Source organism: Equus przewalskii, chromosome 6 (assembly GCF_037783145.1).
Source record: "Equus przewalskii isolate Varuska chromosome 6, EquPr2, whole genome shotgun sequence".
Taxonomy (NCBI): Eukaryota; Metazoa; Chordata; class Mammalia; order Perissodactyla; family Equidae; genus Equus; species Equus przewalskii.
The window spans coordinates 93,447,634-93,460,378 of NC_091836.1; the positions used below are offsets into that span (position 1 = coordinate 93,447,634).

At 42.3% G+C, this 12,745-nt stretch overlaps 1 protein-coding gene across 2 annotated transcripts in view; it reads right to left on the bottom strand.

Annotated features, from left to right (window-relative positions):
* Nucleotides 1-3,508: 3,508 nt before the first annotated feature.
* Nucleotides 3,509-12,745, bottom strand: part of SLC5A12 (solute carrier family 5 member 12) — a 47,025-nt gene continuing 37,788 nt past the window's right edge. For both annotated transcript variants that reach the window (XM_070624558.1, XM_070624559.1), the window contains 4 exons: nt 11,564-11,733; nt 8,965-9,068; nt 5,819-5,946; nt 3,509-3,937 (listed from right to left, as the gene is read on the bottom strand). In XM_070624558.1, the coding sequence (XP_070480659.1) occupies nt 3,785-3,937; nt 5,819-5,946; nt 8,965-9,068; nt 11,564-11,733 (555 nt within the window). In that variant the 3' untranslated portion in view covers nt 3,509-3,784. The remainder of the gene's footprint in view (nt 3,938-5,818; nt 5,947-8,964; nt 9,069-11,563; nt 11,734-12,745) is intronic.

Consider the following 12,745-nt stretch of genomic DNA (forward strand, 5'->3'; position numbering starts at 1 on the left):
CAGTAGTTTTTTTCTTTTTTTCCAAGAATTTAGGACCTTTTGAAAAGTTAAGCTCTGGAAAATCACATTTTATTTAAACTCAGCATTAAAAAGGCTATTGGGCTGGCCTGGTGGCATAGTGGTTAAGTTCCAGTGCTCTACTTTGGCAGCCCAGGGTTCAAGGGTTTAGATCCCAGGTGCAGACCTGTGCCCTGCTCATCAAGCCACGATGAGGTGGTGTCCCACATACAAAAAAGAGGAAGACTGACACAGATGTTAGCTCAGGGACAATCTTCTTCACCAAAAAAGAAAAGGCTACTGTTTGCAAATTTATGGCATGACTTTTAATTTATACCTTATGTTTAGCGTGTTATTTCTAATTCTCAAACTACTTCAGTAATACGTTTATTAAGCCAATACCTTGAAAATCCTAAAGAGAAGCAGTGGAACAATTTAACTTAAAATGAATACTGTAATGGATGCCATTTTCTTCATATATTGCAGACTAACGTATTGAATGTTCCATGAGGGCCAGTCATCATGCTAACTACTTTATATGATTTACCTCTGTAAATTCTCAAACAACCCTGTTAAGTAAGGACAATTTTTGTTCCTTTTAATTTGTGAATAAACTAACATTTAAAAAAGCTTTGCCCAAGATAATTTGTGCCAGAACTTACATATGAACCTAAGCTGTTTGACTCCAATCTCTCACCTCAGTCAAGGAGCTATACTTCTTGCTCCAAACAGTGACAAAGAGAATGTCAGTCATCAAAATGAATCCATTCAGGGGGCCGGCCTGGTGGCACAGCGGTTGGGTTCACATGTTCTGCTTTGGTGGCCCGGGGTTCCCTGGTTCAGATCCCAGGTGCAAGCATGGCACTGCTTGGCAAGCCATGCTGTGGTAGGCATCCCACATGTAAAGTGGAGGAAGATGGGCACGGATGTTGGCTCAGGGCCAGCCTTCCTCAGTAAAAAGAGGAGGATTGGCAACAGATGTCAGCTCAGGGCTAATCTTCCTCAAAAGAATAAAATGAATTCATTCAGAATGAGTGAAAGACACATCAAGATCATTCTGCTCCATTTTTTTCAATATTTGTGATTGTGTTCAAAAGATAGAGAGACTGGCATCAAGTTTGGCACATTTAAGGCCTTCCTAGAAGCTCATCATTCATAGCCCCATTTATTGAGAATATTCCTGCTCATTCCATGCAAAAACAGACACAAGTTTAACCCATTTCCATGGCTTGGATTGAACTTGGCCCTGGACAGAACTTATGTTGCACCAACAGCTTTGACAAAACTCAGCTGCCATTCCAAGGGAGGAGTGAGGATACAAGAGGTGCACTGGGACTATGACTACCCGGCGACTCTGTTGACTCTGCACTTCGTAGTTCCCCTCTGCTTCGCTACCCGGCAAACGTGGATTCCCATGTGCTCTGTACCCGAAGCCTTAGATTTTCGCATGTTCAATTATGAAGAAGGGGGTTGGGTGAAATCCTTATATTGACCTCCAAAAGCTCTTGAAATGCTACCTCATAATGTCATAGGTTCCATTACGTGAAAGAAGACAGAGCATTTTTATAATAATAATAGTCTCCTCCTGTTGCAAGTCGTTTTATGCTTTGATAACACTTCAGGCAAGAGAATTAGTGACTAGAAAGGAAAGAGGATCCTAAAAAACTTTCAGGAAAGTGCTGACTTAATGAAATATCTGTAGGATAATTTGTAAGTAAAATTTGCAAGAGAATCTGAGCAAAATGAAAAACTATCTGGTACATTTTGTTTTTGTGCAATTCCAAATGAAAGTTCAAAATCTTGAAATGCATTCCACATCATAAATAAATAGAACATGTATATTAAAATATATGTAAAAATATGAAATATATTTATACGTTATGGCTTCTGTTACTCTAACACATTCTTAGGCTTGTTGTTCTGTTCCTTCCCTATCATAAGAGATTAACTAAGCCAGTGAGATTTGGCCCAAATTTCAACATTCACCTGATAATTTTTTAGGTTCTAATTCATAGGAGTGTCCTAACTACTAAATCATTTGGAAAATAATTGCACCCTCAAACCGCAGAGTCTTAGATCGACAGCTTCATTACCTTGCTGGACCTCAAAAATGTTTCTAGAAATTCTGTTCCTTTTCGTTTTCTGATTTTTTTCCAAACATACCCCTTTTTACTTCTTTCTTCCTTTTTCCAAATGTATTTTTTCTCATCTCTCTCATAAACCATAGCCAGTTCTCTCGTCCTCTTCCTCTGTCCTCCTCTCCTATTTGAGACTGGAGGGCAAGAAGGCATGCCTTGAGCTGGGGCTTAGAAACTCCTTTTGTTTTCAATTCCTCTATTGATTTTTCCACTCCTTCTATCTTCTCTCTCTAATGATAAGTACCGATTCCACAATTTTTTCCATATCTCATGTTTCTTTTAAGGTTTTCTCCTCCTGGGTCACATTTAAACAACATAGCTTTGGGGACTCATCATGCATGCCTATTCGGACATTTCTTCTTACTCTGTTGACATACTGTTTCTAGGCCTCTTGATCTTCCCGGCCACCAGAATAACTATCCGACACCTGCCCTAACATACCTAACACCAGACATTGGTCTGTTCCCCGCTATCATTCCTCTGATCTAGCCCCTGTGGCACTGCTCCTTTTTTACCTTGTACGGATTTCATTTCTTTGCTTCTTCCAAAAAGCTTTCACTGCTTTTCCATTGGTTAACTCACCTTTTGATTTGTAGTCCCACCTTACTCCAGAGCTTTAAAAATTATTTTCTAAAGTTCAACTATTAAGATATTTACTTCCGTCACCTCAGCCTGATGGAACATATTGAGCTGGCAGGCATGAGCCGAGAGAGCAGAGGAGAAATCCTGGGGACGCAGTATGTTGCACCAAAGAAGACCCTATGGCTAGTGAAATCTCCTGTGGGCTGGTAAGCTATTTGCAAGGTGCTTTAACACAAAGCTATCTTAGCCTCCTCTAGGACATCCGTTTCTCCTTTAGTCAGCCCTGGAGAAAGACTCCAGACTTCTTCTTGAGCACAGGCCAATCTTCCATCGTAAGGTGATAGAAAGGAAGAAGAAATACCACACTAAGAGCACTGAGGGAGCAGCGTATCTAGTTGTAATCGCTCCCACTAACTGAGACACACCAGTCTCTCCTCCTGTGCTGAGCAAAATTCTTTTCAGGCTTGGTCAGGACAGCTGTAGTAGTAGCAAGGACCTAAAAGTGTGTGCGTGTGGGGAGGGGGTGGTGTTAATAGCAGTTAAGTGTTCCAACTGAAGCTGAGGATGGGGGATGTGAAAAGTGTCTACATGTGTGTGAAGTATGGTGCATGAGTGGGCCTAATTCCCTCATTTTATCAGCAGTGACAGAGAAGCATTTAATGTGCATATCTTCTCCCACCTTCTGCCTGTAACTTCCAAGGTATTTGATGGTTAAAAACCTTCAAAAAAAACAAACAAAAACACCCTGAAGTTTAATATGACACAAAACAAAAAAACTGATTCCTTGGACGGTGATGAAATCCAGTTTTAATCCATTCATGAAGGAAGTTGCTAGGGTACCTAAGGCTTGGCTGTTTTTTCTCACGTGAAAGTTGAGGTCTTCCAAAAAACAGCCTGGGGAACAGTCACTTTATTTGTACTCATAAATACATATAAATAGACATTAGACATCTCTGTCTTCTAGCAGTGGCAACTACACAAGTCTACTAACCAAAAGGCAAGAAGCATGTGGACTGCGCATATGTGTGTGTGTGTGTGTATGTGTGCGCTTGTGTGCGTGTGTTGCCTTAGAAATGGGTAATCTTCTCTAACGCCATGTTGGTGTAGCTTTTGTCCTTGGGATCATAGCCTGGAAGATGGACCAGGCTTTCTTGCTTAAGTCCATTCTGTAAGACCGATTCGTCCCCTTGTTTCCAGGTATTGCCGTTCTCAAGGTTTTCCTGAGGAAAATGGAAAGACACTTATTAGTGAGATAGTCTTGACGTATTCCAAATCAAACTGAGGGGATCTTGCTTAGGCTTCCTCCTTGGAAAAAAATGATATACAGAGTGAAATCAGTACAAATAGCTCTGACCTAAGGTACTTCCTAATTGATAACTTTGATGACTCAATCCATATAGGTATTATTTGTAATGATAATAAAAACAGAAAGAAAAATTTAGTGAACATTTACAATATATCTTGTGTTGTGTGAAGTGTATGTCTCTCTCATTTCTACAGCCACCCTGTGAGGTAGTAGTGTTTCTTCCTAAGGACAGGTTAACCTGTGCTTCAGATGGTGGTGGCCCCTTTTGTCCTGTAAACAGCAAGACCTCTTGATCGGAACAGGGGTACCTGTACTCAGACTCCCCTGGAGGCTGCTCTGCGTTATTCTTTGGCAAACGAGCCCAAGAGTAACATACTAAGTGTTCCCTCCCACTCTCACCTCAGCCTTGGGGACAGAAGCTGCCTGCATCAATAGGATTTATCATTTCTTCCAGGAAATTCTTGCCCAGGAAGATAAGTCTGAGAACCAGTAAATAACTTGATTCTTTCCTTCTAGAACTGTTTCAAAATCCATTTATCCAAATAATATGCTGCCCAACCAGCCACCTTCCCATTCTGAGCCCATCAAGATGGCACTCTCCTTACTGCAACAAGGATTAAACTCAGCTTTACTTCATAGACATGTTATTCTGGCATGGGGGGGGGGGGGGTGGTAGACAAGCATCTGACAACTTAGGTGATGTGACATGGGTGAGGAGCCCTCTACTAGAGAGTGAAATATCTGAGGCTGAAAGAATGACAATAAGCCCTAACTAAAAAAGAAAAAACAGTCTTACATTCCTGCCCTTAATCAGGCTGAGAGGACAGACATGGATAAGACCAGCTGCAAACCTAATGGAAACATTGCTTCTCCTGAGGTCCCACAGTTGTCAAAGCCACAATAAGTGAGGGATTTTCGCTCTCATACCAGTGCTTCCCAGACAGCTTTGTCTTCATTCCGACTGCCCTTAGGCCCCTCTCAGTCCTTCAGTGACAACCCAAAGCTTACAAAATTTGTATCCATCTTCCCTCTTGTCACTGGTAACATTCCCTGGCTCCTCTGGAGTGCCCCCGCCCCCGCCTGCACTGTGCCAAGTTAGTAAGTCCACTTTGGTCTGACTACAGGCTGTTCCCAGAGGTCTCTGGCTGATGTGACCTTACCAGTCCTTGAACAGCATCGCTAGCCCCTCCTGGCCCACTCACAGTCCTCAGGGGGATAAGGAGAGCTGGGGCTTATGTGCACCTGCTGCTCCTCTACCTAAGAAGTTGCCCCAATAAATCTTACTTTCTATTTACTCCCCACAGAGGTAGAGAAGCTTGCTTCCAGGTCACTCTGTATGGTCTCCCCCTAGTTCTCGGATGAAAGCTGAAGTTCAGAGAGGTCAAATAAATTACCCAAGGAAGGTAAGACATGGCCTGGGGATTGAACCCAAGGCTGCCTGACTCTAAGCACACACTTCTCACCTTATTCTAGACAGGGCCCCTATTTCTTTCCTTGTCTAGTATTCATTTTTATATGTTTCCTAGAATTCACACTCACAGGGCCTAAAGGGAACTTTGGAAATTGATGACTTACAATGCCAACAATTCAGCCCAAAGGCACATTTACCTGTTAGCATAGTTACTTGCTTCGAAGCTCATTAGCTGAGGTCATGAAGTTGACACCCATGTTCTTTCAGGTTCTCGCACTCACTGCCTTCCCTCCCTGCACCCACCCTTGCAGATGGTTTAAATGGGCAAGAAGAGAATTCTTTTGGGCCAGGGCATATTTTTCAGAAGCTCACACATCGGCTCACCTGCTCTGTCCCAGTGTCATGCTGAACTCCACACCAGCACAGAGTTTTGTATTTCTTAGACCAAAAACAAAATAGATTGCAAACCGGTCTAATTAGCAGTGGTTGGATATCCTGGCCGCTTTGGTGACCTATAAGCAAAAGGACAGATAGATTAGGTGGTTCCGTGCTTCCAGGACTTCCCTTAAGGATTTCAGCATTGTCAGCTGGAGAAGTAAGTCACTTCTTAACATAAGGGGGAAAACAAGACTGACTGGTTAACAGACAGAAATGCGTAACTGCTCACTGGGTGGAGGGCAGTTGATTTCTAAACATCCACAAACTGTCAGGGCAGTCAAGCTCACAGCTATAGAGTTCAACAGATAGAGAGAACATATTTATTTTTAAATATTGATTATGGAAAGCTCTACTAGTCCCCTTTGTAGGCCAACAGAGGGAATAGCAGGAATTACATAATTTCTTTTTTCAGGAAAGCTCTCAGTTTTCAACTGAATGAGGTATATTAGAGGTCATCAGAGTCAATATTGGTAAAATTAGGAAGATTATTTGTACCGTTTCTTCTTCCTTCCAGTCCAGCATCCTGAACAGCATCCCTCGTGTTCCCTGCAGCTCCTCCAGACTCTCCTGACCCCTCCTTCCCAATCATTAAGACACACCTGTTCAATGTCCAGCCCTTCAATCCTGCTGTGGAACAAGAGTCTCTGGCCAGCAAAGCCTAAGCTATTATTTGCTGTCTAGCTCTGGACGTAAAAAGTTTGCTGACCTCTGTGTTAGATCTTTGATCCTCTCAGAGAAATTTTCTAGATTGTATCAAATTGCCAGGAATCATGTGTACATATGGACAGTAAATATTTTACGCTTTGCTGGCCAGAGGGTCTTTGTTGCAACTACTCAACTCTACCTTTGCAGAGTGAAATCAGCCATGGGCAATAGTAAATGAATGGGCGTGACTATATTTCTTTAAAACTTTATTTATAAAAACAAGTAGCGGGCCAGATTTGGCTTTAGTTTGCTGACCCTGACCTAAGAGGTAAAGTTAATGAATTGATAACTAATGAATTATATCTGAGACCTGCAGCCCTATGATAGATGAGGTAAACAAATGGCAAGATTCAGATGAGTCAAACTGCTGCACGTGGGAAAACAGGACAGCATGGATCTACGCACAGTGGCCTCGTAGTGTGATGTTCTGGCCACTGCATAAACCAACAAGGGTATTAGTTCTTGATTTGGGAAGTGGTATTTTCATTTCACATGGTTAAAGGAATGGAAGGAAATAACTTTTAGCTGCCCCGTAGAGTTTTACCAGTAGTAACGAAGACTTTAAAGCATATCTTGGGTCAAATCAACTTCCAGCAGCTGATGCAGAGAATGACTCATAATATAAACTATTTGAAGGTGTTAATTAACAGAGATGTAACCATATTTATCAATATGTATGAGTAACCTAAATAGCGTATCTTTGAACTGCTAAATTATCCAGAAGAGGCAGAATTGAAATCATCACCCATTAAGATCAAGCAAGACAAATAGCAAGACCGAGATAAAATAGGACACAAAATGAGCAGGCCCACAAAACGTCTCTGGTCTTCCCTGTTGACCCTCTCCTACAAACATTTAGACATTTTTAAGACATTTTCAAAGTGACCAGACCAAAACGTGTCAAGTTAGCACTAGGGCCTCATTCGGAAGATAGGTGCCATGGAGGCAAGAGTCTCCAGAGGCAAGGATCAATACTCTTTCCAAAGATTTGGTGGAGTGGCACAATTAGACTCTGACAAAGTGCTCCCTTTTCGTCTTAAGGATATTTCACTATGACTTTTTCTACATTTGTAGAAAAGGAAAATGTAGGGATTAACACCAGGACAGTTATTCATGCTCAAGATGGCAAAAAATTTTCAATTTGTGCAATCAACACAAGAACATGTCAATTCTGACATGCATCTGGAAAATATCTAGACTGACAAGCCACAGGATTTAGTAATTTAGAAATTACTAAATTTTAGGATTTCCTACTTTGGAACCAGGTGGCTAAAACTTTGGCTGTCTTCTAAAGGTGATGGGCCACTTGACTGATAAGCACAGGTGTATCCCACCAGCATCAAGGAAGCCCCCACAGTTGTTGGGGCAGACTCTAAACACAATGTACAGACAACCCTTCATCTGAATCCATTTATATAAAGAAAAATACTTGGGAAGTTGTAACTAAATGAGTGGCTGGGGTTACAAAATTCGTTCTATTCCTTTTCACACTCAAGATTGGCTTAAATTTATGTGAATAGCTGGTGATGTCATGCCCAGAGTACTAGGGCATGGGAGCTTACACATAGCATTTCCAGTCACCAGAAATGTTGCCATCCAGATTATATGAGTAGAAATCTTGACTTCCCATTGCCGATGGGGCTTATGGGTATGTAATGGTAGTGGAAAAGTGGAATATCTTAATATTTTATTCAGCTAAAATATATGCTCCAAGGAGGCAAAGTTGCAAGATTACAGTGGGTCTGTTCTACCCCATCCTCCCCCACCAACCCCTCATGGGCTTTGGCATAAAAAGGACATTGAACCAACAGAGGGACTATGACTCAAAGTACAGATAGTAAACAGCGGTACCAAAAATGGCTGACAGTGAAGGTGCTCACTGTAGAGAGCTCCATGACCCTGGAGGTTTGGCCTCCAAAGGACAACATTTGCAAGAGGAAGCGTAAGACTCTCCTCGGCTGATCCATTAGGTTCATAAAGGCTAGCCTCTGAGAGAGCAAGGTGGTTATGGGGAAAACTCCACTCTCTTACTGAGATGAAGGGGGAAAAAACCACTCCTGATATTTAAACTTCCTTACTGATGGTTATGGCACAAAAGATTTTTCATACTCAGGCCTCTGGGGACCATGTGTCAAAATATCTCTTTTTCTCATAATATATGGGGTATATTTAAAAATGTGTCTCATATATATTATTAATCATACATAGAATAATCAGGGGGATGCTTTTGCATAACAATTCGGAGAGAGTAGATATCTCTCTCTGGGAAGAAGAGCTTTTTGTGGTGGACCCAAAATCACACCCGTAAGACAGCCCCCTACTCCAGCAATACATGGGACTAGCCCATGTCTTCCTTGGCCCCAAAGAGAGGAATCCACGTGAGCAACCTGTTAGGAAGCTGATGATGATTCCAGCAGCAATGCATCCCAGGCAGCCCACTGCACTGTAGTAGAGGTAGGAGAGCGAATACCAGGTCTCAGCGATTGCAGGTCTGTGAACGACAACAGCACATGTCACCAGTTTTGAGAGTTCTGAAGTTGTGATCCACAGTGACTTAAAGACTGCTGAGGGCTCATTTTATGTCCTGGAATCTCTCAAAAACTTAAAGTTTAACTTTTGCTATTTGACTATTTTTTAAACACTCAACTGTAGACTGGTTGTGCTTTGTAGTCCACTCAATCCTCTTCATCACTGAAATACAAACATTGCTACTGAAGTACGATTGCAGTGAGGACCATGGCTTCCATTTCTTTGGTGTTATTTATTCTTCAGATAGTTATTAAGCCCATATTTGGTGCCAGAAATTGTGATAGACACTGCAGATTAAAAGACGGTAAGCCACCAAAGTCTAGATGTGGAGTCAACAATCATAAAATGGAGTGGTGATGCCTTAGTGGGACAGGAGCAAGGGATTCTGGGAGCATTCAGAAAGAGTACCAAACCCAGGCAGATGTGGGAGATGGTACCTCAGCTCATTCTTGAAGAACAGTTAGTAGTTAAGTAAAGAAGACAGTCAGGACCCTGATTTAGCATCCTAAAAAGAGGACAGAATAAAAATGGGCAGGGAGGAAGAAACAACATGGTGGGCCTGAGAACTATAAATAAGTTGATAGTGTTTGTCCGTAAGACTTCTGGAAGGGAATGACTCTAAACTAAATGAAACTCAGAGGCAAATGGAAGGAAGATAGTGGAGTGCTCATACACTATATAGAAAGGACCACCTATTCGGGACCACAGCCCTATGCCGTGTTCTACCTACTCCGTCGCCCAGTGCAGCCCACAGTAGGTTCTCCACCTGCCATGCAAAGTCAAGGAGCTAACTAGCAAAGGAGTGCTCTGATTGTCTCTTTAAGAAAAGGAGGCACTGATAATTCTTCAGTTTCTGGGCAGCTTCAAACTGTTTGAATCTGGAGTGATGCAAATGGAGTCTACACGCAGATCTCCTGGGAGAGCCGTTAGAGTTTATCTCCTTTCTTAGTGGAGTGATGCTTTTGTTGCAATGTCAGTAATGTCCTATAAAGACACTGCTGATACTTAGCAAACAAGTTTGCTTAACTTTACATCATAGGGAAAACTGCCCACTTACAATAGGCAGGTGGCAAAAGATGTGACACAGATGATTACATTCTCTCAGGGCCAGCAACCTCCTATCAATGTGAGTGCTTTGATTTTACTTTTTAAATAGATGTCCTGGGAAGATGACTTACCTGCCATTTGAAAACATCCCCTCTTATTTAATGCTATGTGGGAATGCAAACGAAACTGTGCTAGAGGTTCCCTTTCTTAAGCTAACTGTACCCGCTACACTCAAGCACCTCTGCCCTGGGCTCAGAGTCACTATTTCAGGACTGCGTGACATCCTAGTAATGAGAGGTCCTTTCTGCTTGCAAAGATGGGCTATGAGATGGGGGGTAAAGATGAGTCCTGCTTTCTAGGGAGGAAAAGAGAATGGAAGAAACTTGAATGTATTGACTGTTTCCTTCATGCAATTTTTCCTCATTTAATGAATGAAACACATTACGTGACCTCAAGGAGTTTATTGTCTAATGCAAAAGCGGGACAAAAGTGGAGGAGGGCAGAGCAAAGAACAACATAGTACACGGGGTGAAGACCACGACCAGGTCCAGAACATAGGACCCAGAGGAAATGGGCCAAGAACATGAAAGTGTTGATGAGAATCAGAAAAGTGCTGCCCAAAATTGAGATACTTTTCCACAAATCCTACATTTCTTAGATTTGTCCCTACACACAATTAGAGAATGCGCATTTATTAAAGCCAGGTACAGAGCTACTGGCTATAGATGTCTACGCGTTTAATCCTCTCAAACACCCACTGAAGTATACACTATCACCTTCATTTTTCAGTCATGGACTCAGAGAATTCAAGAAATGACAAGTTAGTAACTGGGGTAAAGATACAGAGTGTATAAATGGGAAAAGCGAAATCCAAACCCAGTGCTTCTGATTTCAAAGGCCGTGGTCTTCTCCCCACACCATATCATCTCCTGTATTTTGGTATCTTAAATTACTTATCCCAGCCAGAAATAGAAAGGAAAACCCTTCGTTAAAGCCTGGATAGTTTGATTTAGAAGCTGTAAGTTCACAGCACGCTTCTAACTCAATATGTCCAGTTTTTCTCCTCATTTCGTTGTTCATAAACCTCTTCTACTCAGATCCTTTATTTTTTTTGAGGACACTGTTCCTCATGCCCATCCACCTATTTTCAGATCCTCCACTATTTTTTCTGTTTTGTGCTCATACCGCCAATTACCCTCTGCCACGTTCCCTCCTGTCCACAGGAATGTAGAGGCATGGACAGCTGCAGAGAGCTGGGCCCTGGGGGCTCTCTTCTATGCTTGGCACGGCCCAGAGCGATTCTCATAGGAGAGCAAGATAAATCTTGCCAGCTTATTGCTGCAGAACGCACTTCCTCTCACCCGGTTCCCCTCTCCCTGGGACTTCGCACCGTCTTTAAGGTCAGCATACCTGCTGGTTAGCGCTGGAGGAGACATCGGTTCCGTCTCGTTCAATGAGACACACTGGTCTGTTGATAAAGGCAAGGGCCACGTCTTGGAGGCTGGTGCAGGGTAAATGAAGGCCCCAATGGCCACCCAAAATGATAAGGTGATTCCTGATATCAGCCCTCCTAGTGCACCCTTGACGAAGAGAAAGGAGAGTTAATTAGAGATTTGACCAAACCGTTGAAGGAATAATGAGATGAGGAGTCCTGTGCCTCAGAGCCTCTGACTTTCCACCCCAAATCTGGGCCACACTCGAAGCAGCCCACTCAGACCGCCTCCCTTCCCACTCCCACACTCAGCTTTACTTAGGACTAACGTGTTTCTTAAATGAAGACACGGGAGGGCTTTATAGTGGTCATTATATTTAGATTTCTGGGAGAAAATTTTTCTCTCTCCTTTTGACTTTTTTCTCTTATCACTTAAAAACTGTTGAAATCTCAACTCCCAGTAGGAGAATTTCAGAAGTTCGGGTAGTCCTCAAATAATGGAGACAATGTGGTCACTTTTCATCGACAGCCGTTCTAAGCCATTAAACGGAAACGTTTACTCTTCTGACTCCCAAGCTTGGGGTTTTTGTTTGAGTCTAAATACTATCCAGTGTATCTACTACTCCTGTCATTTAAGGGTTATATTTCTTGACAAACAGTGAAGAGTCAATGAGTCATTTCTCCTCTAATGGAGACAGAACAGCGTAGCAGAGACCAGGACCACAGGAATAGGAAATCTGGATGCTCCTCAGCCTCTGCTAGGTAGCTGAGCCTTCTCTGTGAGAAAAACAGCTTGTTGTTTTCTCTATTTATTCAGAAAAAAACTTCCTCAATAACAGCAGCACAATGTTTGGTTCGTTACTGTTTGGGGAAACTAAAGCAATGCATGGGATTTGAATATGTGTGCCACGGTCTAGACCAGGGGTCCAAAAACTTCTATTATAAACAGCCAGCTCATAAATATGCTAGGCTTTGTGGGCCGTACAGTGTCTGTCACAACTACTCGAGTCTGCCATTGTAGCACAGAAACAGCCATAGACAATACACAAACAAAGAAGTGGCTGTGTTCCAGTAAAACGTTATGGGCAGTGAAATGCGAATTTCACATAATATTCATGTGTTATGAAATATTCTTCTTGTGATTTTTTTTTCCAACAGTT